Below are 26,349 nucleotides of genomic sequence, written 5' to 3' on the forward strand. Positions count from 1 at the left end.
GCTCCCCTCAATCAATGGCTCGCAAAGAGATGACGAAAAGAACAACTGGTGGTGATACGGAAAGACAAGACAGGAGAAGAGGAGAAAGGCAGACGAAAGCGGTAGGCTGGGCGAATTGAGTTTTGGGATGGACAGAAGCCAGTGAGACGGACTGGTGGTCGTTGAGGTAACGAGGCGGGTCTTTAGCAGGTATTTGTAGCAGCTGAGGCGCGACAGAGGACGCCTGCAAGCGCTGAGAGATGGCGCGAGTCGCGTGCAGCAGCGCGTAGAGTGGCTTCGCGACAAGCTAAAACGGTGATGATGACATATTATGCGAGTATTGTATCGAGACAGAGCCAATGCAATGCAAATAGTACTCTGGAATAGTCATATAGGTAAGAGGCATTGTTCATCTGGTCTCAGCTAGACTTGATATCGAATTGAATATGAAAACTATAATACCCACACGTGACTGCTGAGGTACTGAATACTTACTTCACTTATGGATTCCTCATATCTTCACCACCAGCTTCCCAATCCCCCCCTTGCCAGTAACAACCTCCTCACACCCTCTCTTCACCGCCTCTATATCCCCCAGTTCCACAGCCCTCAACACCGGCTTCACTTTTCCCAGCGCCACAATCTCTCCCGCCTTCTCCAGGTCCTCCCGGATCTCAATGCTGCCAGATACCATCTCGTACTTGATGCTCGTGCCCCAGAGCTTCCACCAGTACACCAGCTGCGCCAGGTCCAGAATCACGCCGATCCACCAGCTGAACCGGTCTGCGCCGATAATCTTCCTCGCCGTGGCCTTGGACGGCGCGCTGGTGATGGATATGAGCACCCCCGTCTTCGGGTTGAGCATCGGGATGCCCTCGTCCATGCTGTCCCACTGCGTGTTGTACATGATGTCCACGCTGCCCCGGGGCACCTGGTCCCGCGGCCGCTGCGTCTTGTAGTCGATGACCTGGTCGTAGATGCCCGGCAGATACTGCTCCACCAGCGCCAACTTGGGCGTCGACACCGTCGTGATGATGCGGGATGCGCCGAAGACGTTCCTGGCCACCTGTGCCGCCATGGCCCCCGTGCTGCTCAGCCCGGCCGGGATATACACCGTCTTGCCCTCGAGGCTGTCCGCGCCCATGAGCTGCAGGCCTCGCCGCCACGTCTGGTACGACGTCACCACTATGGCCGTCATGGCGGCAGCCTCCTCAGGAGATAGATGCGCCGGCTTGCGCAACAGGAAGCGCTCCTCAGCCACCGCATACTCGGAGATGAAGCCCGGTGGCGGCAGCCGGAACATGGGCTTGTCAATGTACGCCCCGAACACCTCGTCGCCTACTTTGAGATCCTTGACCTCGGGTCCCACGGCGACGACGACGCCGGCGCCCTCTTGGCCGAGCTGCGTTGGATATCTAGATGAAATTTCCTAGTCAGCCAGTGCCCCTCAGTTCCATCTAACGTGCAGCTAAAAACCCGCATATACAGCAGCTGTCTTACTTTGGCGTGTAAAACAACCCCAACTTTCCATTCACAGCCTGCAGCTCTCCCGTGTTCACCCCCGCCGCGTGCATCTTTAAGAGCACATGCGTCGGCAGCGTGATGCTCGGTACCGGCAGTTCCTGCACCTCGTAAACCTCGGGTCCACCCTTTCGCGGCGCCACAAGTGAGCGCATCGTCGTTGGGGTGTTCATGATGTTTGAAGTAAGTCGATGGACTGGAAAGTTGCTGTAGAGAGCCTTTGAAAACCACGCTGTGCTGCGTATAGCAGAAGTCCCCAGTCTAGTTCTAGACAGGACGAGACGAGACATTAATTGAATGAAAAGAAGAAGGACGTAAATTGAATGAAAAGAAAAGCGAGAAATTAATTCATCTTCTGCATTTGCCTATATATGCCGGAGCACTCTCCCCTCGGCGGCGGACTTAGACGTTCGGCGTTCGGTGGGTCCCTCCGATTCGGTGGGCCGCCGAAAGGTACCGTCTCGCCAACTCTCACCACCGGATAGACCGTTTCTGGTCATGTCCGCAAGGACGGAGTTTCGACTTCATCTCCATGCTCCTCCCCCCTTTTTTAAGTTCGTTTATTAATGACCTGCGGAGGGTTGATTTGTCAGATGGGACGACAGCTCATAGAAAGCGTGTACAGCACAAGCACAGTTCTTGATATCTTCCGATTGTATAAAACAAGTGTAGCAGCCATGTTCTTGATATTATTATGATAAGAAACCAGGTATAAGCTTCTTTGTATTGCATATACGGCCAGACAGATGCACTCCTCTGCAATATCCCATCTGTACATGACGCATGCTATTCGCTACATCTACTCCTCTGGTAGGTCTACTGCCCAAAAAAAGCCTCCATACACTTTTTCCCATCTCTTCATCCCGTGTTCCCTCTCCTCCTTAGCAGATGCTATCCCAAAACAGCCGATACGCCCAAGGGGGGTTTCGGGTATACCCCCTCCCCAGTCCCAAAAGAAAAAAATAATAAAAAGGGCTCACGCTGGTGTGAAAAAATTCGTCCCGGTCCTCCCTCCAAATACGCCCAAGCTCTCCCTACCCAACAACAAAGGAAATGATATATAAGAAACTCAGGTATAAGTGATAGATACAAGTCGACTCCTCCAAAGTAGGGGGTCAACAGGATGGCAAAGAGTTTTTTTTTTCTTTCGGCTAATAAGAAAAACGCCAAGTCTATGCTGAAATAGTTTGGTGATGTAAGAGAAAGATTTAATGTTGTTTGGTAACGAGAGGGCAAGTGGCGTCCGCCTGCCGTGAATAGTTGTAATAAATATAAGTAGGTAAGGAATTGCATATTGATTTGTCATTGACAGGACATGGTTGGCTGTCATTGGTAATAGTCGTTGGATATCATCGACGTGACAAAATCGCTCGTGTGTTGCGTGTTGAGGCCGCCAGCTGTGTGTGATTGGATCGGCCTGGTAGTAAGGCTAGTATAGGCATGAGAAACCCAAAAAAATGAGGGTAAAAGAGAATAGGTGATATGCATAGACAGCATCGTTATGCATGCATTTCAAGGCAAGTGCCGTCTGTGGCTAGGATCACGGGGTTGGCATTGTCTGTCATGCTGGCGTTGCTGAGCAGCTAGCCATTCAGCAGACCCAACTTGGCGGGATGGGTTCTCGGCTGGTAGCTTGGTATCTTGGCCAGCGCCGCCGCTGCCGCCACGGCTGTTGGCAGAAGTGGGGGATCCGGGTACAAGATCCGTAACGGCTTGGGCAATGGATGCCACGACGTAGTTCCGGAGCTCCTGGTCCTCTTGCTGGTCTTCCTTCTCAAGACGGAAGCGCTCCTCCTTGGACATGTTGGCTCGTCGGAGGTTCTTGATTTCTTGCATGATGTAAAGCATGACTTCTTCAGGGCATCGGTTGCGTTCATTGGCAGCTTCGTTCTTGCGCACATACCGCCGGGTCACGTCGGTAGCGCCGTCGGTGGAAAAGGCCACGCAATATGACATCTTCTTTCCCCAGCCTTCGGTGTAGAGTCGGGGGTTGTCCCAGGCTTCCTCGCAGGCATCCACATGAATCCACCTCTTTTGGTGGTCCGAGTAAACTTCAGTCCAAACGTGGTCCTCGGCATTCCAAACCCACCGGACACGACCACCTACCGCGCGGCAGAGCATGCTGAAGCAGTTGGCCCATTCTCCGACGCGGCCTCTGCGGGTCTGCAGTAGTCGCCACACATCGCCGAAGCGTGGAAAGCGTTCGTAGGCACCGCAACTCTCGGCAGAGCAGCGGTAGAGCTCAACTCGAAGCGCACCGCAGGCACTCTCCTCTGGGGTTGGCGCTGTCATGCCCTGGGCGATTGTAGGCGACAGACAAACCGGGCACGGGGGGTTATTTACCCATGTGAAGAATGACCGCCGATACCATCTGTACAGGGTGAAAAAGTTAGAACCATGTACCCTAGTTGAAAGGAAAGGGATACATTTCATCGGCTTGAAAACCTACCGAAGAAGAGCTCGGATGACGCAGTCCTGATATCCCCATTCTGGCTTCCGACCGTCGCCCATACTCTCTGCCTGGGCCTGCAGAACCTGGCTCTCTTCCTCAGCCTCGCCATAAATGCGGTCGAGAGGAATGGTCTGGAGGGCTTCATCCAACAAGCCAGGGTTCTCGTATTTGGTGGGTGTGAGTGATAAGCTGAGGAGAAGATTTCGGAATTTTTGCGAGTCGCGATCGGCGGCGGCAGGTGGTGTTGGGATCTTGGGGAGATGTCGCAGGGCTGAATATGAGGGCGGGGTTGCGGAAGAGTTGGATGAGCCAAACTGACTGCTGCCAGCAGGTGAAGGGGCGTCGTTAAAGGGGCTCGAAGGTCGTTCTCGCAGGTTCTGTGACATGTGTTGAGCCCGGAGGTCGTTCATGCGCTTATCGCGCAACAGGCCCTCAAAGCGGACCCGGAGGTCGTGAGCCCATTCCTCGCCATAGTTGTCGCCTTGCGATGAGGGCCCTGAGCGGAAGGGGGTGCCTCGGCCCTCCATTGCGGTTGAAGGCAGCCGAAGGGAATTATGCTGGGTTAACGAGTGAAGCGGGTCGAGAGCGAGATGCTGGAAAGACGCCGATGCGGATGAATGAGATTTGGCTGAGATTGGTGTGCTTGGTCTCGGATCTCAATCAAGGATGCAAGATACCAAGTAAATAGAGGGTAAACAGTGGCAGGCAGAGGCGTTGGACACAAGATTGCGTCGTCGTCGATGTCGCGGCTAGGCTGGAGTCTGGTCAAGGTCGCAGGCGGACAGCGTCGTAAGCTGCGTATGCGTAGGCCTCTGAAATTGCCACAGTGACTGAGACCACCCCTCAGCGTGCGCCAACTGGCCTGGCCTCGTGGATCCGGGGTTGGACCCTTTTTGTTTTCAAATTCCTTGTCGCTAGAATCGACCGTGGAGCTGGAAGCCGGTCGACGCTGAGAGTTGAAGCCGTCGCCAGAGAGAGCGCTGGTGGGAAAAAAGAAAGCTGAGCAGCATGAAAAAGAGGCAGACGGGGGGGCTTAGTGGAGGAAGTATGTGCCTCTTGGGGGTCGACGGCCTCTGGAGACGCAGCGCTGCAGCAGCACATACAGGGCAGGGGAAATAAAGGGACTAGCTGTAGTAGTGGAAGTGGTAGCACTGCTAGTGGCAGAGGGGGTGCCTCTTCCTCTTTGGAGCCACTGATGGCGGTTTACGCGTCAGCTGGCCAGTGCAGCCAATCACAGCCGCCGCCCGGCCCAGCACCAGGATTAGCTCTGCTCGGTGAGAGGAGCCCGGCGCGGGTACCGCTACAAGGCGGCGAAGCCTGGGTACATGGGCCTTGCTGATGATGCCGAGCGAGAGCGCAGCCGGGATATCTGGGATCAAGCTGAACGGATTGATTGATGCGATCGCTACACAGGTACAAGGCCCTGTAACGGCAAGGTACCGCACGATTAGTAGTATTACCAAGGGATTCAGTTACATAGATTCACGGATCTTGGCGTGCCGTCCAACAGGCATTGCGGTGCCATCATTATCTATACCTAGTAGTAAGTTCTGGTACCGTCTCGTCTCATCTGTCATACTGCAAATGCAAAAAGACCAGACGGTACTCCGTATGACTCGTTTCACTCTATGCTTAATTTCTTCCAACCTTCTTTCTCAGCCAAATTTTTTTTTCTTCTTCTTTCTTTTTCCCATCTACCTAGTACTAAGCAATGAATGGGCTGAGACCCAGGGATGCTCTGCTTCCCGGTTTCAGCATGCGTCAACGACACGCGCGGCTGCGATTGCGCACGTCCCTGTACTCGTCCCTGGGCAGACGTCAACCGGGAAATCAAAAAGGGGAAATTGCACGAGCAGCCGGTATCTAGATCAGCCAGAATACATTCAGTACAGCGACGGCTTCTGCGGAGCGCCGCCCGCAAAAGGTTGCTTTCCAACCGCATCATTCTGCCGCGCACATGCAACTTACATGCGAATAGCGCAGAGGTACCGCTGGCCTCGCGCTGGGCAATCCGCAAGTACCAGAACCTGGGCCCTCCAGCACAGCGATGACGAGGCACGTAGCGCATGATGCGCCTTTCCCGTTTCTGCTGTGGCACAGCCGATGCCAAGATGCTAGCGTCATGGCTGCGCACGCCCGTCTGCGCACTGTGTGCCGGCGCGGGTGCCGCAGTCAGCCGGCGATGCTTCGCTGTGTCGCTCTGTACTGTACTGTGGACTGGATACCGTGTTTGAACGGAGGCGATGCATTGCGCCTCCGTTTTGGTATTTTTCATCTTTTCTCTTCTTTTCTTTTTTTCTTTTTTTCGAAATATTTTCCGTCGCCGTTGTGAGTCTCCAGCTAACGCAATCCCGGTCGTGGCCAGCGCCGCTAGCCGCAAAGGGTACTAACCTGCTACAAGACTACGCATACGAATACTCTCCGGTCTATTCCTGGCCCTTTCGTGTATACTAAGGTACGATCTGCGCGTAAAGATACGGACCTGCGCCGTTTCACACGTTCGCATTGTCTTGCTCTCGATTTTTTCTTTTGTCACATTGATCGCTTTTGCATCGTGCCCCCTCTTTAATTTCCTGATTTAGAATTCGAGGGTGGTTGTGATCACCAATCCCCGCTACCACAGCAAGCAAAACCTCGCCTCTCTCCCTCTCTCCATCGCCCGAGGCCTCAAGCATACATAGCATGTTCCGCGGAAAATGTACCGGAAAATTGATCATCGCGGGAAATCGCGGCAGTGCTGGCTTTGCTTGTAGCCGCAGTAGAATTTGCACTTCCGGTCATACAGTGTTCGTTTACTTATCGGCACCGTATGATTAGTACTCCGTTAGGCGGCTATCAACTCACCTCTCGCGCAAACGTCCAAAGGGGCTTCCACTCTAATAATCAGCCTTGCGTTTCGTGTTCCTGGCCTTTCCACCGTCAAGCTGGCCCCTCCGTCGTCATGGCCAAATGGAGGAGACCTTGTCAACGGATCGTGAGCTTTCCATGTGCTGTACATTGATCTGGAGTTGCACGTCTCATTACATAAGGTGACCAAAACCAAAAGAGCATGTGAGATCTTGAACCCCCTCAACACCCAAACTACCTGCTAGCGTTTGTTTCCTGCAAGAGTAGAGAGTTTCACGCCCCATTGATCTGGACACCCAAAGCCTTTTCTCTCTTCCTCGTCTCCCTCTTCCTATTTAGTATTCCTATCATCTAAAGGACAAACAAAACGGCTAGAGAATCATCCCTTTGATTGCTGACTCTTCTTCTTCTGTAAGCCCATAATCTCATCACGGCTCCAACTCAGCTTCAAGACCGGGTGCCGGATCCGGAAGCTAAAGGACAAGGGCTTTCCTGATCCCTAAAGACAAACAACTAAACATGTTTTCATCCAATCACGTCCTCGCCAAACAAATTTTCGTTTCTACGTTCACAGCTGGGGCGTGGTGTTAGGGGTCCGAGGCCGCGTCATCCGCTTGTTGCGCTCTATGGGGGCTTGCGTACTACAACGTCCAATCGCCACTCCACGCCTGGTAGACGACAAAGCCGTGCAAATCATTATACAGAAGCATTGCCTACTGCGGTTAGCGGGCAACCTCGTTGAGGCTCGATAAGCATCTTGGCTTTTGCAGTAGAGACAATCAAGAAACTACCGCGCGAAATCCACCCCCAAAAGAGGCAGAATATACGAGCATATCGAGTCCGTGTTCGTACTGGAAAGGAACCTTCGAGACTTGCGCGCATGTATCTTGGTGAACGGGCTGTTCTACGTCCAGCTTGATCTGCCGCCAACAACAGGACGACATCATCACGGCGACACGTTGTTGACATTGTCGGTGTGAAGAAGCTTTCCTGCGTCCATTGAGGCTACAACGTTAAAGCTTGACGACCCCAAAAGCCAGCTGGAATCACACGCTCTTCAACCCACAGCCCAAGGCGGATCTAGGTCCACTACTTTCCACCAACGGGTGGTCTATGGGGGATGCTAAGGCATGAGTAAATTACTCCGTACACGTTCACATATCGAATGCTACCACGACACTCGACTTGAGTTTGCCCTGCATTCCCCCATCACCCTCGCATGAACTTTTGTTTACTATCCTCCTGCTAATTTACCAGACATTGGATGAATGGACTAGGTTCGTACAACACACCTCCATATGCTTACCACCTCGCTTTTCCTATTAGATACATGGCCATTCCAGCACGAGCCCCGACATCGTGATTCTCGTCGAACTCTATCGTACTACAAGAAGCCACATCATTAGCCGAAATATCACTACTCCACGTTTTCCCGACCCGTGTTGCTCAGCCCAAGACGTGTGCATGATTCACATTTGTCATGAGTCCTCGCTCCACAAGGCTCTTATCTGATGCTCAATTTCCACAACCTACCAGGTTCTAGGACACAACTACGAGTACCAAGATTATATGGAGTGTAGTCATACATACCTTGTATGTCTACAAGGCTACGAAAAGGCTAGAGCACCCGACCACCCTGCCTTAAGCGCGGGCTTTTTTCGAAGGGGACGCGCGTTAACTGGATCTCGCCCCCTGTCTGCCGGGACGTCGTCGTCGTCGTCGTCTCACGCCAGGATCGTGGTCTCCCATATGTCGGTATCCTAACTCGTTGGGGCGGAACGTAGACTGACTTGTGACACGAATAAATAATTCCTATGACTAACAGTTTGTCGTGTAAACCACACTTGTATGCCTTTGTAACGCAATACCAGCCGTCCTTGTACCGTATAACTAGGGGCTACGTACTCGTACGAACACTCCTCGTTTTTAAAACGAGGATTCTTATATTCAACCTAAGATGCTACCTTAATCAAAGGTTTGTTTTATCCCATGTACGTAAAGGGGGACCAAGAGACGATGTTGTTCTAGTGGAGTGTCAACATGCAGCATTACGTATCAGCCCATCCGTTCTTCGCATCGTTTGTACACGACTTTTCCATCACCACTTTAGATCTCCTCATGGCCCAAAAGCAATCTCGAAAGCAAAATTAACATTTCAACTCCTTTCTATATGCCACGAACCGCAACTAGCACTTTTGTAGACATCAGCCAGGAATAAACCCAGTTCTGAATCACTCTTATATATGTACTTGGTGATCATGAAAAAGAACCCACCCCCCATTCTGACACGTTACTTGCCCATGCCAATGGCATGTCAATGCCATCTCCGATTTTGTCGTAACAGCCTCCTGCTATTAAAAAAATTTTCACCTCTCCCATTCCTCCCCGGCGTAATATCTCTCGGGCATCTCCACATCCCACACTGGTCTCTCCACTAGCGCAACCTCCAGCGGCTGGTCTGCAGCGTTGAGGGATACGATACCAAGAACTGGGCGGTACTTGTAGGTTATCCACCAGCTCTTGCGGCCAGTTTCCGCCTCATGATCCCCCGTGCCGTTGGTGCTGCCGTTGGCGCTGCGAAGCTGGGCGAGGTCGCCCTCTGGGGCATCAGGCATGTCGTCGTCACTGTCGCTTCCATCCTCGTGGGGAGAGGCAGTATCCACGTCAATGTTAACCCACTGCCCGTCCACGTACTTGCCAATACGGTGTGGTGCAAGATTTTCACGGGTCATCTTGCCTCCGGCACCACTAGTATGACCAGTTCTCTTGCGCTTTGTGCCGGACTGGGCTCCATGGCTGACGACAGCATCGCTCTCCGAGGTGGGCTTGGGCAGGTCTTGGGCAGTGTCGAGCATCAGTAGGAACGAGATACCATAGACCCAGAGACGTGATCCCTGCCACAAAGCACCTTTGGCCAAGTCTAGCAGGTCCTGCACGGCGGCCGGGAGAGCTTTCCGGGGGTGTCTGCGTGACCATGGTGTGAGCGAGCCTTGGAGAGGATGGAATGTCAAGACGTTCCACGAGGCCGTAATGGCGGCGAGGGTGTAGTCCTTGACGGCATCCACTCCGCCTTCGCTTGCATCTCCAGAGGGTACGTCTTCCGAGAAGGACAAGACGACGGGAGTTGAGGGTAGCTTGGGCAGCAGGTTTGCGCTCGGGTTGCGAATCCAGCGGCTGTTGACACTGCTAGCTTGGCCTTCCTCGTCATCCGACGAGTCACTATCGCTGTCACTGTCGTTATCTGACGATGGCGCCGCGTCATTTGCTCCATCCCCTTCCAGCTTTTCCTGCATATTCTCATCCGGGCCACGTAATATCCAGGTGTCGATGTAACCGGCAATGTCAGCAACCGCAACCATCTTGGAGTCGGCAGTGAATGAGATGTGAGTGATATTTCTCTCATAGCTCCTCAATCCACCATTCTTAATGTATCGTGGGATGTGGCGTCGGAGACGGGGAAGCCGCTGCAAGTGAATAGCAAGTTGTGACGGGTTCTCCGACTCATTGGCCTCTTCCAGACTAGCCATGATAACTCGAGAGCCCTCCTTGATAGCACAGAGCCATTTCCCATCTGGAGAAAGTCGCACCTGTGAGGCACCAACATTCTTTAACTTCTCCGGGAGTTCAATTGCGGATAGTTTGACGTCAGAAGGTTTAATCGGATCTTGGTGCTCCAGCCGGAAGGCTTTCATATCTGTTGATGTAGACACGATGAGGAGAGTTCCCTCTGGATTGATTGTAGCAGAGCTGATGTTGGAGTCGCCCTTGACGACAATAGTCTTGAGGAGTTTGCGGTTTTGGTTGATGTCAACTTCTTCTCCTCCAGCCACATTGAATATTTCCGTAGCAGGCTTTCGCAGAGCCCAGATATGAACCTCTCTATCCCACCAGCTAGTGATGAACCTTGCCTTTTGTGCGCTCGAAACGGGAGGTTGCTGTGGGAGATTGCTGATTGTTCGGTGGTTTTCACGGCCCATTTCTCTCAGGGGAACGAGCATGAGGTTTGAATCCGGTCCTATGTACAACGTTAGTCAGTCTGGATCCAGCAGAGTGTTTTATTTGGTTGATCGTCATCATCTCACCTCCAGTTACAACGACACTCGTGCGTCCATGCTCAAACGATGCCATCGTCTTGACATCGTGGTCATGGTATCTTCTTCCCCAAACCTTGGTCCAGCGGTTGCCAGCGCTAGTATTCTGCTTGTACAGGACAGTGCGACGATCCATTCCTCCACTCGTGATAGTCGATCCATCGGCGCTGATGGCAAGACTAAGAACGTCTTGTTTGTGGCTCTGCAGTCTCTGGGACTGTGTGTAGGTCTTGCCATCCCAGATGCAAACTTGGCCCGTAGAATCAGCCGAGACAATATTACCGTTAGGCAGGCACTTGACCGACCACACGATGATATCTTTTGAGCCTCCGGCTAGATCTGCACCCAGCGTCATATGGCGGAGCATATGACCCTTTGTAACGTCGTAGATTCGGATGGTGCTGTCTGAGCAGCCCACGACTGCAATTTTGCGTGACTGGAACGTGATACTGACCATCTGGGCCTTCTTCGTGGGGGATCGCACAACGACTCGTTGGAAGCGGAGGTCATCATCTTCGATCGAATACATGGCCAGCTCGCCATCAATTGTGCCGGCAATCAGCTTGTTGGAGTGCAAGTCGTCGGAGGCGCCGCTCAGAGCCGGAGGCTGTACGGCGAGACACCAGATGTCGCCGTGCTGTCCGCTGGCATGTCTCTTGGGTTTGCCCTTTTCGAGATCCCACTCGGTCACCGTAGATGTGTATCCAATGCTAAAGAGACGCGACTTGCCCACGGCGATCTTGCCATCGCCCAGATCCTGGTCAGGCTCGTTGACCCAGACAAGGCCATCAATGCTGCGATCCTTGCCGCCGCGAATGACCAGCTCCTGGTGCCATGTTCCGCTTGAAGGGTTCCAGATCTCAATGTCGCCGTTGGCTCGTCCAACAGCCAATCGCGCAACAGAGCCTTGCTTTGCAGACTTGGTCTTGGGGTGCGAGAAGGCTACGGCATTGACAGCCGACGGCTTGTAGGGCACAAACCGGCAGCGATGGATATCCATGATGACAAACCGTCGTCTCTTGAGGCTTGTTGAATCGAATGCCAGCGTCTGACGCGTTTCCAGACACCGAAATCCGCCAAAGCTGTGGGAGATGAAGCGCAACGCTGCGGCCGTGATGCTGCAAGAAAAAAAAAAGTGCCAGCCTCGTCCAGAAATTTTTTAGAGCTGGCGAATTAAGCAGCGGCCCATGCACGGCTGCCCCTCCACCCCACCAATTATCGGCCTCTTGCAGCGCCTTGTCCGCCATCAGGGCATTTGCATCCCCTATAAGAGCGGCGCAAATTTGATTTACAGCACAACCTACACTTATGTACCTTTATGCTGACCCAATCGCTGCGACTTTGGGGATTTGATCCGTGCCATCCAATGGGATTCGTGTGTGACTGCCATCCAGCTTAATACTCCGTTCCATCGCTGCCAATATGTGCTTCTACAAATGACTTTCAATGCTAGATTACTACTAAGATTGTTGGTACTAAGGCAGCCTCGCCTGGATGTGGAGTGCTCCACACTCTTGTCAATACCAATCTACCTATATTTTCTGCTAGATTTCTCTTCTTCCTTGGCATCTAGCGAGCTGCATGTTCAATAAATGCCTTGAACAGTCAAAAGTAGTATTTTGACAAAGAAACAGCCCATACTATGCACATCTCGAGAAAACAGAAGCAAGACGTCTGCTGTTGAAAAGCGTCGCCTAATCAGATCACTAGAACAGTTAATACAAGCACCAAGATGGTATCTATCAGCCCATCTTCTTCGTAGCTGCTTCTCTTGAGTGCCTTCTTTCCGCCTTGATAAGCGTTTTCAACAAACAGTTGCCAAAAGATGAACCCCTTCCAGAATTTTAAGAAGGAGCCATCCGCCATTAGCGAGGCATCTAAATCTCATATCGAACTCATCCCATTCCCCTCTCTTTAATCACCTTGTCTTCTACATCTTGTCCGTTTCGTAGTCCGATACACCGACAACTTTTTTGGAGGCTTCTTTTTGGGATCCAGTTTTTGGCTGCTCTTTTGGAAGCATCTTAACTACCCTTTGGTCGATTTATAAACAGGAAACTCTCAGCACAATGGCAAGTCAGCCTCCCGAAAGCAATGGCTTCAACTGGCCGCCGAATAGACTCTCAGTTATCCGACGGCGGGCCCTAGTCCTCGCTAGTTTTTGTCTACTTGCCTTCTCTACAACTGTCTTTGTCAGGATTGTCACGGTTGAGACGGTCAAACTTGAACAACAGGCCTTAATGAAGCGGCAATTCCAACTCGGAGGATTTCTAGGCGGCATGTTTCGAGAGGTAAGATTTCATCATATTTCTATATCCTTGGGAAACAAGAAGCACGTCAAACCGTTACTAACTAAACGAAAGGCAATGGGTACAAACTCTTTCCAAACAACGTCGATAGCGCCCATGGAGCAAGGTTCCACTGCCACTTCATGGACATCAAGCTACACAATGGAGGCATCCACAGTGATAAATCACATTCCTGAGTCTTCAAAAACAATCATGGAGATGTCGGGATCAAGCAGTTATCATGGTGACCCCAATAAACTGCTGGAAACGATAGCAGCAGCAGTGAAGCAGGCGATCAGAGAATCAGAGCAACTCCCGTCCACGACGCCGAAGAATCTTCAGAAGAGCGTTTTATCCGACTTGATTGCAGCTCAGTCCAATGCAGTACCACTTTCATCAGACTCGTTGATGTCATCTCGTTTAGGCTCTATGGGAAATCTCCCGACTCCCACGGTTGGGATTCTTGGCGGTCTCTCGGGGGGTGGCCTAACATTACGAATCCACAATGCAAGAGCCGTGACGGAGGAGTCTCCGCCAGAATCTTCTACTGGTGGCCCTTCGTTTTTGAACGAAGTGTCAAAAATTGTTGCAGAAATATCGGATATTGATCCAATAGCAGCCGCCAAGCTCACAGACACAGTACTTGATGCTCTTCATGTGAATCCGTCTACTGTTGCTTCAGCTATACCAAAGATAGCAAATCAGACATCCCTTTCAGCCACTGACTTACTCCCATTCATCATTCCTGCTGTTGCCAAGGCTATGGACCAACCTCTGCCTCCGTTGCCTTCTGTCAGCACATTGGACATGGTGGAAACATTGAACAAGGTTCTCCTGCAAGGGACAACAGTCATCAATGATCTCAGCAGAGCCCTTGAAGATATCACAGATCCATCACTTCTAGCAGTTCTCAACCAGCTTGCTATGATAGTCAGCGCTGTTGCCAGCTATTTGAAAGAGCCTCTTTGTGCCGTTGATCGAGTTGTGGACGGAACTTCTTTTGAAGCAGTCATTCCTTGTGATTCCGATGAAGCTGAGTCTCTTACTTCGGCCGGTCAACTCACAACATTGGCTGCACCTGTGCTGCCCGGATCAACACCTCATCCATCTACTTCAGGAGCAATCACGACTCTTGCACCACCAAGCCCATACTCATCCTCGAATCCGGTCTCCCAATCCAAGTCCGCAGCCGAAAATCCAACCAAAACTATCAGTCCATCACCCGTGGATGGAGAAAATGGAGGCGGGCCCGCATCAAACAATGGTGCTTCGGCTGAAACTACTTCAGCTCACCCATCATGCCCTACGTGTCCATCTTGCGATCAGTGTGCTCCCAAGATCTGCTCTGTTCAAGGACCCGAGGGGCCGAGTGCCCACCAACCTCCTGATCCCTCAAAAGGACCTTGTCCTGGGAAGGGTTACAAGTGTGATGAATGTCTTGACGGATGGTTCTGCCCTCCTCAGGAGACACCAGCGCAGGTTGTTCCTTGCGGCGTTGGATGGCCATGCTATCATTGTTCAGAAGGTTGGTTCTGCGCTCCAAATGAAACACCTGGTCCAACGCCCCCTCCAAGCTCTGTGCTAGGGCCGTCTTCCAAAGATACAGGGAAGCCAAGCCCAAGTAGCGCTACACCCCCGACGATGCTTCCTAATACCGATGATCTTCCCGCCGACTGGAGCCATCTAGGCTGTTTCCAAGATGCTATATCTCGCATATTACTTGGCGCCAAACCCATCGACTATCTTCAGGGGGATATGTCTACCAAGGAATGTGTAGATCACTGCATTTCTGGTGGATATAAGTTTGCCGGAACAGAGAATGGACGGGAATGCTGGTGCGGAACTTCCATTCGGGATGATGCAGTACGGCTTCCTGAATCTCAATGTGGAAAGCCTTGTCAAAACCAGCCAACAGAGGCCTGTGGTGGCAGCTGGGCCATGGATGTCTTCTTATGCTCGGACAAATCTGAGTCACTCCGAGAACCAACTGGGAAATCTACCGGAGGCTTCATGTTCCGACTCCTATCTAACTTCAAGAGCAACAAAGGAGGGGCACATCGCCAGCCATTCTAAGTTGTCGTGTATTTCATTGACCAAATGACAAGGACAACTGATTTTTCCAGATGGCTGTTTTGAGAAACTGCGGGTTGTAATTATCTGTCGATTAATATTTCTAGCATTGTGACTATATCACATATCGTTGAGGCAAGCCGGCCTCTATGTCTTGGGGGGTTTCCAACGTTATACTGAACATTATTTCAACTGATGGCATGATGTATATATCACAATATGTTCCTTATGGTGGAGATTAAGTTAAATTAGAGGAGCCGGCTGAAGATATCACACTGCTTTCTTTAATAACCTGTGCATTCCTTACTTGTCTATTGCCCTCTACATACGCCGGCTGTCTGCTTTCGAGGGGGGACAATGGTACCCTCTCGGACGCTGACGTGGACATCGTAAAAGCGAGGCTTTGTTTTATTTGTTGCTCGTAAACCGATGCCTCTATTTCACTCTGTCTTACCCTGTCGAAGTGGATAATTTTACATCCAGTCCAACCAGAGCCAAACGCCATTAGCCCGTTAACCTAAAGAGCACGAATCATGCGCGGACAGCTACTGACAAGTACAGTAAGTTTCTGCGGCACGGCGCACGACTCGCAATATGTGCACAAAAATTGCCTATTTTGTGTGTAGCCATCGAAGAGGTCCTAATGGGCTCTTGATCGGATAGTTTGGAATCTTGCACATGCGGGAAGCTGATGGGACTTCCTTCATGAGCTCAGCTGATCAAGTCCAGTCTGTAATCCATATTCTTTGGGCTTGCATGAGAGAATAATTACAAATTGGATATAGAATATAGCAGTGCAGAAGGCTTTTCCCTTAGCCCTCTTAATATAATTTTTAATTTACCAGCCTGTCTGACCGTTGGTTGTTTCCGACTGGGCTGTGCTGTTTATTCCGGTGTGCTATAGTTGGTGGTGGAATTCCAATATATTGGCCAAGCCCATATAGCTGGGACAAAAATGCCCCTCGGCTGGTGTTACCGCGTAGTGGTTGCTGCGAGCTAGGCGAATACGACACGCAATTATCAGTAAATAGAGTGAGGTGGCATGCACTCGGAATATTTTACTGGTCAATCCGTGTTACTTGAATATTCTACGACTTGTCTTCATTGGACAGTTGATCCCAAAGATATCGTTGCAGGATTTGCCTTGCCGTGTACGTGGTAAAGATGGGTTATACAAGGCAAGCCACCTACCCTGTAGTAAAATACGCCCAGCCAGTGCATTGTCACCACAACCAACCTCCTTGGCAAAAAAATAACTATCCGAAGAAAGTTACGCTGCAGTAGCAATCCTGCTGTGCGCCAGGGGCATGGAAGAAGAGAAAAGTCGCCGAAGCAAATGGCTTGTGATTTCACGACCAACTCATCCGGGTGCTGCTTTGTCAGACGGTAGACTTGACGCCGGGCGGTTACCGAGGTTGTACCTCTCGGACTAAGGGAGAAACCTCATTCGTCCTCCCCAAGCCAACCGTATAAAGCACCAAGCGCCGAGTCCATCTCCAAAAACTAGTGATTTTGTTGGCGTTTTCCCAGCATCATATTTGGGGTAGCTCAGGGAATCGACTGGGACGGTGGATTAAACCGCCACTCGCTTGGCTTGGCTGCGGCAATCACAGGAGGAGACGCGAGAGGCATGGAAATGCGTGAGCAACGGGCACAGCCATGCTATGAGACCCACGACCACGCGCGTTCTCGGGCTCATATCTGGTTGCCGACCGGATAACGGCATCTCAGGACACGAGTCTCGTCGTCATGAATCCAGGTTGAATTCAGGTTGAAGTCAGCAAGCCAAAAAAAAAAAACCCCATCAACTCTGCATTGCTGTACAGGCCGGAAGCCTCGTAGATTTGTATCAAGCCGCAGCTCCGTAGCTCGAGGCGCGGACTCCGGAGATTTCTGCAAGGCCGGATATTGCTTCTAGGAAATCTCTAGGCAGTCTTGGCCTTTATTTCGTTTTTAGCAGCAATCCTTCATTTGCCATGGATCGAATCGTACGAGGGCGCCCGCCACCCCACGTTTTACTAGTTCGATGAACAGCCCATTTCCCGCTCAGCCCAACCGACTCCATCGAGACCGTCTCCTTGGGTAATGCGGGTAGCAAGCCGTAGTAAGACTCCGTAATGATTGTTTCGTGCGGGGGAGGCAATGCTGGGGAAGCGGGTTGGAGACACAAATCTCGACAGCCAGAGATCCCGAACGCCGAGTCTGGGGGAATAAAGATGCTGAGATCCGCTAGAGTTGATAGCGGACTGCTATTTGCGGGGGAATTGGTCCAAGGGGTATATTTTTGGCACGTAGTAGCAGTCGAATTAGCTCTTTCATCCTAGCGAAAAGATGCGTTGTCCGATGGGCCATTTCATCATGGCTAGTTGATCGATCTGGCAGGTTGAGGATCTGCCCCAAATGACACCTTTGTCCGTGTGGTGAGGGGCATGGACGCTGACGGCTAGAAACTAGCAGGTCACGATACCAAGACCACTACCGCAAACGGAACCTGATGAACATGGCTGTTTCCGGCATTCGAAATCAGCACAACGGGCGGCTGTTTGTTAAGCCGCGGCTACAAAGCCGCTTCTTTCAGACTCTGCTCGGCCAAGCCACATGGGCCCCCAGCCATTCTTGCTGTGTTGAATTGACAACATCGCGTGATTGATATGCCACCATCAGAAGACTGACGGGGTTCGCACCAGGGGAAGGCTGACATTAATACTCGTACCATCACGGGCCACGGTGGCTGAGTGTACAAGTCTGTACTTAAGAATTCTTAGCACTCGCACACAACTGCTCGTAGTTCCCTTGTATAGTCTCATGGTGCTAGTTATCGTAACGATCCGGGCGCACGAGCGGATATGACATGCCAAGGCTCCAAGACTTCCAGCGGGCACCAAAGTCGCGAAGCTACGACTCGTGTTCTCAACTTGAGTTTTCTTGGCTGGTGAGCAGAGACGGAGCTCTGGCGGTCGATCGGGCCACCATGTGGGCTTGATGAGTAGTTAGATGAGAAGAGTTTGAGGGAAGACTGATACAATTAAGGTAAACGGGTATGGCGGTGACCAGCCATGTGCCAATCCATTAGCTGTGATCAAGCTTGCCCGAGGAGAAGGGGAGGGGAGGGGCTTGAGGGGAGCTTGTTGATGATGGATTAACAGCCGCCCATCCGGCGCCTCTCTGTTTTCGTCTCAACAACCAGTCAATCCATGGACATTGCTTTCCTCCGAGGATCCGCAAATAAACCGCTCGGCTCAAGCTCTGAAGGATGCGGCATACTATACGGGCAGCGTGTTGCATTAGCCGACTCCTAGCAAATTTAGGAAAATTCCCCATTTCCCATTCCGTCATTGTTGGCTACAGCACAGACGAATTTGACGCTGCGATCACCTCCCTGCTCCATCAAAATGAAGACTTGCGGAAGGCAACAGCTTCAGCATCTGTGCTCCGTACTATGTACTCCGTCCTATGGAGCAATTCATGTGCGTGAGCTCCACAGCGTTCGTACCGTAGGGTAGCTACAGTACCGGGGACAGATCTCTGCAGCCCCCTTTCCATGCTCTCCACAAACAGACAGATCAAGAAAAAAGACCGCAAGGATTAGATGATCCAATGCATCGAAGCCTGATCAAAGCCTGCAACCCGTTCCTTGTCCATGGCATTGCAGGCATCACGGCCGGAGTAATACAAACTTGCAAGTCACTCCGTGGCACAAGCCTGCTCTTTTTTTGCTTTTTCCATTGCAGATTGCACCTAACAACAGCCGTATTGGCCGGATCGCGGGTCTGACCCTGGCTCGATGTTGCAGAAGCGTGCTGTAGCATTTGATTAGCGACCCAGGCATTGGCCATCAGGCTTGACTCGCGCGCGGAGTTCTTGTCCATATTGAGATAAGGTACGACTTCGGTTCTCTGGCGATCCCCCATCACCGTTGTGAAAGCGCCAGGGTCCGTCACCGCATAGCGCTAGCTTCCTTTTCCCGGGCTTACGAGTGGTGGACGTGGACTCAGTGTTGGTCAGACCGGAGCCGGTGTGGACCGTCATGGTCTCGAGTGCTCGGTGATATTTTGTGTGCCGTTGAAGCGATGTCAATTGGTACTTGCATTGCTTTCATTGCCAGATAATCTCGAGCAATACGGTCAATTTGGAAATTGGAATGCAGCAGCTGCTACTCTGAGGCAGGCGCTCCGTGGTAGGACCAACAACTCCGAACCACTATTGCAATTAGCAATATTCTCAGACAATTTGAGGGTCCGCTCTAGAGCCAACCAACAAACTCTGTTGCTGTTTAGGTTCTCAGCCTGGAGACTCTCAAGAGCCACAATCGTGATCACGGCGTGTGCTCACGAGTATGTGTACGAGTATATGCTCGTAAATAGTACAACCAGGCTTAGGGTCAGGCTCCGGCAGAGGGACTGTCATCACATCTCACCATCCTTTCCCTTTGCCTGATCCATGGGGAGCCAATGGTCCGTTTTGAGCACCCTTGGCCTGGCCTAGCCAGTCAGCAGCCTTACGGGCGGACTGCCTTTGCATCATGGCTCTTTGTTTCTCTTCTCGCGGCCAGCACCTTGTTTGTTCCCTTGTTTGTTCGTCGTGCATGGATCCTTTTTCCCAAAGCCGCCAAGCCTCGACACACATCCGTTTCTGCATCAGCCAATCCAGATAGATGATGGTTATTCTGGCTTGACGGCAAGGCTAAATAGCCTAAACTCTGAAAAATTTCCAGAAAGGCCTGGACAAAAGTGGCTGGCCAGGCTTGGCCGTATTTGTGTGGCGGCTCGCCGGGGGTAAGGAAGATTTTTTTTTCCCTTCTTCTGCCGTGCCTCATTTCACCAACACGACAAAAACAGCCTAAGCATGCATGAGATCAAGCACCAAGCGACGCCTCTTCGGCAATAAGGCCCATCGTCAATAGGGCCCATCGTCAGCTCAGGGAGGATGTGGGCCATTTCAATACTACCCCAAATCCATGGCATAATTTGTCGGGCTTGTCCCTGGAGAGTAAGGATCTGGAACCCCGAGGCCTCCCCACCCATCTACCCCAATCACTGCAGTCGTGGCTTGGCCATAGCTTCTTTTTTTGGCCGCAGTGCGTGCCTTGGGGGTTCCCTTCGTCCATTCTACAGTAGTGGTAAGAGCCTTTGCACATAGCTCAAACATTGGCTCATTTGCGGAGTGTCCCGTGTCGTAGCGCAAGAATCCGACCTGTAATGTGTGGTAGTGAACGCCTGGTATGGAACATGTGCTGTTCGGCTCGCTTCTAGCTTGAACTAGATAGGCGGACTTACGGGAACAGTCGTCGGCATTGTACAGATTCTGAACAAGGTCCAGGGATAGTTGGTATTGGCGAGGTTGCGAACGCAATTGATGTGCGCTTCTTCTTTGTACCTCGGATACCCACCTCGAAGTACTCCGTATGTCGATTAGAATTTGAAAAGAGAGAGACAGATATGGATGGACTCACCATGCAGCTGCGGGCCTCTTGACTTCAAGGTTGCTGTTGACGAGCCTAAAATCCTCCTCATGTACGGAGTATATCACATACCGTACAGTATGCAGGCTCATATCATAGTTATCCCAACGACTCCATAATGGCAGCTCCTCCGGGCCCTACGGGACAAGTCCGTCGCCAGCGTGTCACTCGTTGCAACCCTTTTCTCCTTCTCCACTTGCTAGATCTGTCGCACGTTGTTGATTGACTCGCGACCGCCGGACCCCCCCTGCCTCCCCAGTGCGGTACTAAACACGGAGTAGCTGTGGTACCAAACGGCAACTTTTGGGGACATCGGGTATCCGCCCATGAAAGTCTCAGCCATCGGTCTCATTCTGCCCGACCCTGCGGATGGCGGGAGGGTAGCATGTTCAAGGTAGTGATAAGCTGTACTCCGTATATATAAGAACCTTCGCTCCCCACCGGAAAAGTTGCTGTTCTCTCTCTTCTTGCTTCGGTCATCCCTGATTTAAATAGTAGCTGCTTGTCGTGAAGCACTGCTTTCATTGAAACAAGTACTCTTCAATCACATCAAGTTTTCGAACAAAGCCATCCCCCAAGCTCTATTTCGCATCTTTAATCAGGTCGATCGATTCACAAGTCCGACAATCACAATGGCTGACGAGGTTAACGTCGCTCCCAATGAGAAGGAGACCAACGGTGTCCAGCAACAGACGACACAGCGCCATGGTTTCTCACACAACCACCATACCGACTTCAACGAGATGACCATTGGCCAGTATGCTCAGGCTTTTGGTGGTGCTCTCCAGCCTGGGGCATGGAGGCCATATGAGCACCGCAAGCTCGCCAACCCTGCCCCTCTGGGTCTTTCTGCCTTTGCCTTGACCACATTTGTTCTATCAGCTATCAACATGCACGCTCGAGGTGTCGCGGCCCCCAACGTCGTTGTCTCCCTCGCCTTTGGCTATGGTGGTCTTGTTCAACTGCTCGCTGGCATGTGGTAAGTCATGAACTCTTGAACTACAAGTTGATGTAGAGTTCAAATTGTACTGATCATTCGTCTGTTCTCCAGGGAGGTTGCTGCCGGTAACACCTTTGGTGCCACTGCGCTGGGTTCATATGGTGGTTTCTGGATCTCATACGGTATCCTCTTGACTCCCGAATGGGGCATCACAGCTCCGGATGGTCCGTACAAGGGCGACGTCGCAAGCGTTCTTGGCTTCTTCCTGACTGGCTGGTTCATCTTCACTACCGTCCTTCTGCTCTGCACCCTGCGATCCACCGTTGCCTTCTTCCTCCTCTTCTTGTTCCTTGACCTGGCTTTCTTCTTCCTTGCCATGGAGCAGTACGCTACCGACTTGGGCAACGCAACCGCTGCCTTGGCCCTGCAGAAGACTGGTGGTCTCTTTGGCTTCTTGGCCGCTTTCGCCGCTTGGTACAATGCCTTGGCCGGTATTCAGGACAGCAGGTTAGTACTTCGACATGTTGGCCCGTCCGCGTCTGTGCGTTGCATATTTGCTAACAAACAATCAGCAACTCTTTCTTCCAGGTTCCCGTCATCCATTTCCCCTGGTCCGAGGCGGCCCGTGAGCGCCGTGCTAGCAAGTCTGAGCGCGCTCAGGCATAAAGTTCCTTTGAGGGAAAGAGTGCTATGTTCTTGGTTATGAGCGATGTTGGAGTAAGGAATGATACCTGAGTGAAGCGAGCGCGCAGTTCCTAGCGGGCTGGGCTGCGAGCAGGAATGATTATCTGGGCCTTTTTTCTTTTTTATCTGGTTACCAAACGTTATTGCGATGTAATGCAGGAAGCCGCATCCCGGCTGCTGATATACCTATTAATGAAATTGACGTTTACGTCTTCTGCCCAGCATTGCTACCGCATAGATTGTGTGCCCCCATCCTCGTGACTGCCGTGATTAAGCGAATGTCGATTAGCAAAGATTCCTCCTAGAGGCAGGCGGCCCTTCCATCGTGACTTCGTAATCCATTAGGCCATCTTGTCTCAGATTGCCATGTTTCCACTACTAAGCGGGTGTGCATGCATCAGACTCCATCTCATAAAACATGTTTCATCATGAGGCTCATGAATATCACCATCTAGTAGGTACTAATGCAGGCTGCCGTTCATGCACCCATGTATTACTACTGTTTCGGATCCATATCATCTAATGCATGTACTGGTAGTACTTGCCTTGTAGATACTTAGTAGGTAGACAGGGAGGATGAGTTAATCACGTGAGCTTCTGCGTTTGTCTCTGCAATATCAACGACGATTGAGCAGGGAGGTTAGGTTATATACACGTATAGCACCGTACATCACGGACGCGGCATCTATAAAATGAAGATAGTTGTCTCTCTGAAAGACAAGTAACGCCCTTGCCAAGCGCCAATGTTTCGTTTTAGTGTATGGGTAGTATGCCGTTTACGGATATATATTCCATCTCCAGACTCCCAATCGATGGTCAAGCTTGGCAGCCCTATGCCCCCAAGTATCTGATTTGCCGGCTATAGAGTAATTAATCTAGTGAAAATAATAAACGCACTTGCTAGCCTATCTCAAGTTAGATACCTTAGTATCTTAGGGCAGAGGATTCCCGTATCATTCGAGCTGTAGCAACAAAGGGATTCTACTGTTCGAATTGTCAGAGGCGAAGAGGTTAGTAATTGACAACAATCGGTACCTTAACAGCGCCCGTATTAATCCATGGTCCATCCGAGGGCTGAAAAAATTATCATCAACCCTGCCTAATGAGCGTGTCATCAAAAAATACAAAAAATCAAAATGGCCAAAAAAGGCGGGGCGGGACGTCTTCCGCCCTCCGCTCCGGGCTGGCCGCCGCCGCCCGAAAAAGCAGAGTTTGCCATCCGGTGCTTTTTGATTCGTACGACCATGGCCGACGCCGCTTGAGTCACCGGCCTACAACCTCCTTTCCCGGCTTGGTTTTGATAAGTTTTTCTTCTTTGGTCGTGATGCGCTTAGTGTAATGACGGGGCTTTCATCAACAGGAGCTTGCCATTGGACTGCTTCACTGGGTCAACTCCATAAGGTGGTCATACTATACCTGTAGTTTTGATCCGACCTATTGTTGAATTAGATCTTCTCCATAGATTTATGGTCAACTGTTGTCGGCCGCGAGACTTGAAGTATATGCAAGTTTAGACCTAGCATTGAAATAGAGAAGATGAGAGGGAGAGAAATTGAAGTTGTACCTGAATTTTCGAGGCTAGACCCATTATCTCCGGGTAGATATTCCCGGCTCAAAGAGAGGAGATTGTTGACCGCGCCCTTTCATAGACTCCCACCAAGTTGCGGCCGAGGCTTTCCTAAATTAACAAAACAGGAAGTGAGTTAAGTAATCGGTTTCCTCTTTAGTTCCTTACGGGTATGGGGCCGATTTTGGCCCCCGGTGACCCATTTAAACACCACATACATAATAATGTCCATTCAGCCTGTTGCCAGCCAAACCTTTTCCCCCCTCCACTTCATTCCCCTTCCTTTTCTATCTCTTTCAGACGACCAATCCTCTTATTTTCACTGACAGGTTTGTTTGGCCTGATCATCGCCTCCTCTCACCTCCAAAGTCGCTGAGAAAGGTTTGGTCGGGTAAAATGAATCATAGTCAAACCCCCAGTGCAAAATATGACAGAGAGGATATCTTGTCGGCTTCCGAGCCTCACCAGAACAATAATGACCAAGGAGCCATGAGCGATGAGACAGAAAAGGGAAACCTAGAGTTGATGGTTGAGTCTCAGGATCAGCAGCCTGCAAACAATGCACCTCCTCCACCCCCAAATGGGGGATATGGATGGGTTGTCACCGCCGCCATCTGCATCATCAACGCCCATACATGGGGCATGAACTCGAGTTATGGAGTCTTCTTGGCGTATTATATCAAGAACAATACTTTCCCGGGGGCCACGACTCTACAGTACGCCTTTGTGGGCTCTCTCAGCATCAGCTGCGCCATGGGCGTCTCCCCATTTGCAACCCTGGCCGTCAAGAAGTTTGGCACAAGGCAAGTGATGCTCCTTGGTGTCTTCCTTGAAGCAGGCAGTTGGATTGCAGCAAGCTTTGCCTACAAGATATGGCATCTCTTCCTCACTCAGGGTGTTCTCTTTGGCGTGGGCATGGGTTGTCTCTTCACTGCTACAGTGGGCATTATCCCTCAGTGGTTTACGACTCATCGTTCCTTGGCAAACGGCATATCGGCTGCTGGCTCAGGCATGGGGGGTCTTATCTACTCATTTGCTGCCGGTGCTATGATTCAGAACTTGGGGCTTGCCTGGGCCTTTAGAATACTTGGAATCCTCGCATTTGTGGTCAACTTCATCTGCAGTCTTCTAGTGAAGGATCGCAACAAGATTGTGGGGTCGACGCATCTGGCCTTTAAGAGCAGTCTCTTGACAAGAGCCGAGTTCCTGCTATTTATCTTATTCGGCTGGTTTAGCATCCTGGGTTATTCCGTGGATATTTTCAGTCTTGCCAACTACGCCAACGAAATCGGCCTTCAATCATCTCAAGCAGCCCTCATCAATGCATTTTTCAACCTTGGCCAGAGCATTGGCCGACCGATAATGGGTTACTTTAGTGACCGAACTGGGCGAATGAACATGGCTGCCATCTGCAGCTTCCTGGCTGGCGTCTTTTCATTAGCCATCTGGATCAACGCCAAAACATATGGCGTGCTAATCCTCTACTCTATTGTATGCGGTATGGTTGCCGGCACGTTTTGGACGGTTGTCGGACCTGTCGCAGCCGAAATTGTCGGGTTACAAGATGTACCATCTGCGCTCAATATCATGTGGTTGATGATTCTGCTTCCCTGCACTTTCAGCGAGCCAATCGCTTTGCAGATTGTGACCGGAACAGGAAGCTATCTCGGCACCCAACTATGGACGGGGTTAATGTTTATTGCTGCTACAATCTGCATGGTCATACTTCGTGGGTGGAAGATTGGTGAAGTCGACGAACTTGCCAGAGCACACAATGAGAGACCGGAAGATTTCGATCCGTACAAGACCAATGATGCTGAGGAACTGGTCGAGCAAGGCAGAAAGGCTGGTCGACGACGAATGCTTGTTGATTTCTACAGGCAGAGGGTTGTCTAAGGATCAATTGTGGATTTTCACCTTTGCGAACCGCGGTAATGAGCCCAATGAGGCGGCTCTCTAAAACGAAAGCCAGGATACGAAATGGCAAATCAACGAATTGTTATGTCAGACATGGCTGTGATTGTGTTCATGTCATTGAACACCGGATTTTGGATATTAATTGCTTGACATATATGGGGTTTATGGCGTAATGAAACTTAATATGGGGGCATTTGTCTTGATGTAATAGCTATTTCCTGTCTACTTACGAGCGCATATAAAAGGGATCTATAGATTAATATTTGAAAGCTCATAATTGTATCGCATTCTCCTCAATGCATTTTTCGCCTTGACTGTCAGATTTGGCTATTAAAATACATCGTCGAAATAGAAGCCATTAATTGCGACGTCGGCAATATTAGTATATGTAGCCGTTAATGGAGTTGAAGTTAACAGTGGGCGAGATGTTACTCCTTCGAAATGCTGCTGCGACCCCTGTAAAAGTACATGGATAATACATGGATGTAAAGAGGCACGTGAATTGGCGTTGAAGACAGTCCAGGCGCCGACG

General features: G+C 51.0%; 7 protein-coding genes across 7 annotated transcripts; 3 read left to right on the top strand and 4 right to left on the bottom strand.

The window, feature by feature from the left end:
* Positions 1 to 490: 490 nt before the first annotated feature.
* TRIVIDRAFT_198334 (uncharacterized protein) lies at positions 491 to 1,673 on the bottom strand (the record flags this gene model as incomplete). The annotated part of the gene is made up of 2 exons (XM_014104097.1): positions 491 to 1,394; positions 1,480 to 1,673. 2 exons carry the CDS (start codon positions 1,671 to 1,673, stop codon positions 491 to 493), a joined length of 1,098 nt encoding a protein of 365 aa, XP_013959572.1.
* A 516-nt stretch (positions 1,674 to 2,189) lies between these two features.
* TRIVIDRAFT_79277 (uncharacterized protein) lies at positions 2,190 to 4,692 on the bottom strand (the record flags this gene model as incomplete). The annotated part of the gene is made up of 2 exons (XM_014104098.1): positions 2,190 to 3,871; positions 3,950 to 4,692. The coding sequence occupies 2 exons, from the start codon at positions 4,477 to 4,479 to the stop codon at positions 3,013 to 3,015; spliced, it is 1,389 nt and encodes a 462-aa protein (XP_013959573.1).
* A 732-nt stretch (positions 4,693 to 5,424) lies between these two features.
* Positions 5,425 to 6,227, bottom strand: TRIVIDRAFT_62054 (uncharacterized protein; the record flags this gene model as incomplete). The annotated part of the gene is made up of 2 exons (XM_014104099.1): positions 5,425 to 5,483; positions 5,921 to 6,227. 2 exons carry the CDS (start codon positions 6,225 to 6,227, stop codon positions 5,425 to 5,427), a joined length of 366 nt encoding a protein of 121 aa, XP_013959574.1.
* Positions 6,228 to 9,165: 2,938 nt separating this feature from the next.
* Positions 9,166 to 11,890, bottom strand: TRIVIDRAFT_32985 (uncharacterized protein; the record flags this gene model as incomplete). Its single annotated transcript, XM_014104100.1, has 4 exons — positions 9,166 to 10,073; positions 10,110 to 10,814; positions 10,882 to 11,452; positions 11,504 to 11,890. The coding sequence occupies 4 exons, from the start codon at positions 11,888 to 11,890 to the stop codon at positions 9,166 to 9,168; spliced, it is 2,571 nt and encodes an 856-aa protein (XP_013959575.1).
* A 1,069-nt stretch (positions 11,891 to 12,959) lies between these two features.
* Positions 12,960 to 15,251, top strand: TRIVIDRAFT_62056 (uncharacterized protein; the record flags this gene model as incomplete). Its single annotated transcript, XM_014104101.1, has 2 exons — positions 12,960 to 13,181; positions 13,254 to 15,251. 2 exons carry the CDS (start codon positions 12,960 to 12,962, stop codon positions 15,249 to 15,251), a joined length of 2,220 nt encoding a protein of 739 aa, XP_013959576.1.
* Positions 15,252 to 21,198: 5,947 nt separating this feature from the next.
* On the top strand, positions 21,199 to 22,566 carry TRIVIDRAFT_72478 (uncharacterized protein; the record flags this gene model as incomplete). Its single annotated transcript, XM_014104102.1, has 3 exons — positions 21,199 to 21,688; positions 21,761 to 22,156; positions 22,222 to 22,566. The coding sequence occupies 3 exons, from the start codon at positions 21,342 to 21,344 to the stop codon at positions 22,313 to 22,315; spliced, it is 837 nt and encodes a 278-aa protein (XP_013959577.1).
* Positions 22,567 to 24,178: 1,612 nt separating this feature from the next.
* Positions 24,179 to 26,098, top strand: TRIVIDRAFT_177324 (uncharacterized protein; the record flags this gene model as incomplete). Its single annotated transcript, XM_014104103.1, has 1 exon — positions 24,179 to 26,098. The coding sequence occupies one exon, from the start codon at positions 24,297 to 24,299 to the stop codon at positions 25,794 to 25,796; it is 1,500 nt and encodes a 499-aa protein (XP_013959578.1).
* Positions 26,099 to 26,349: the final 251 nt, after the last annotated feature.

The sequence above is a fragment of the Trichoderma virens genome (genome assembly GCF_000170995.1).
Source record: "Trichoderma virens Gv29-8 chromosome Unknown TRIVIscaffold_3, whole genome shotgun sequence".
In the NCBI taxonomy this organism is placed as follows: Eukaryota; Fungi; Ascomycota; class Sordariomycetes; order Hypocreales; family Hypocreaceae; genus Trichoderma; species Trichoderma virens.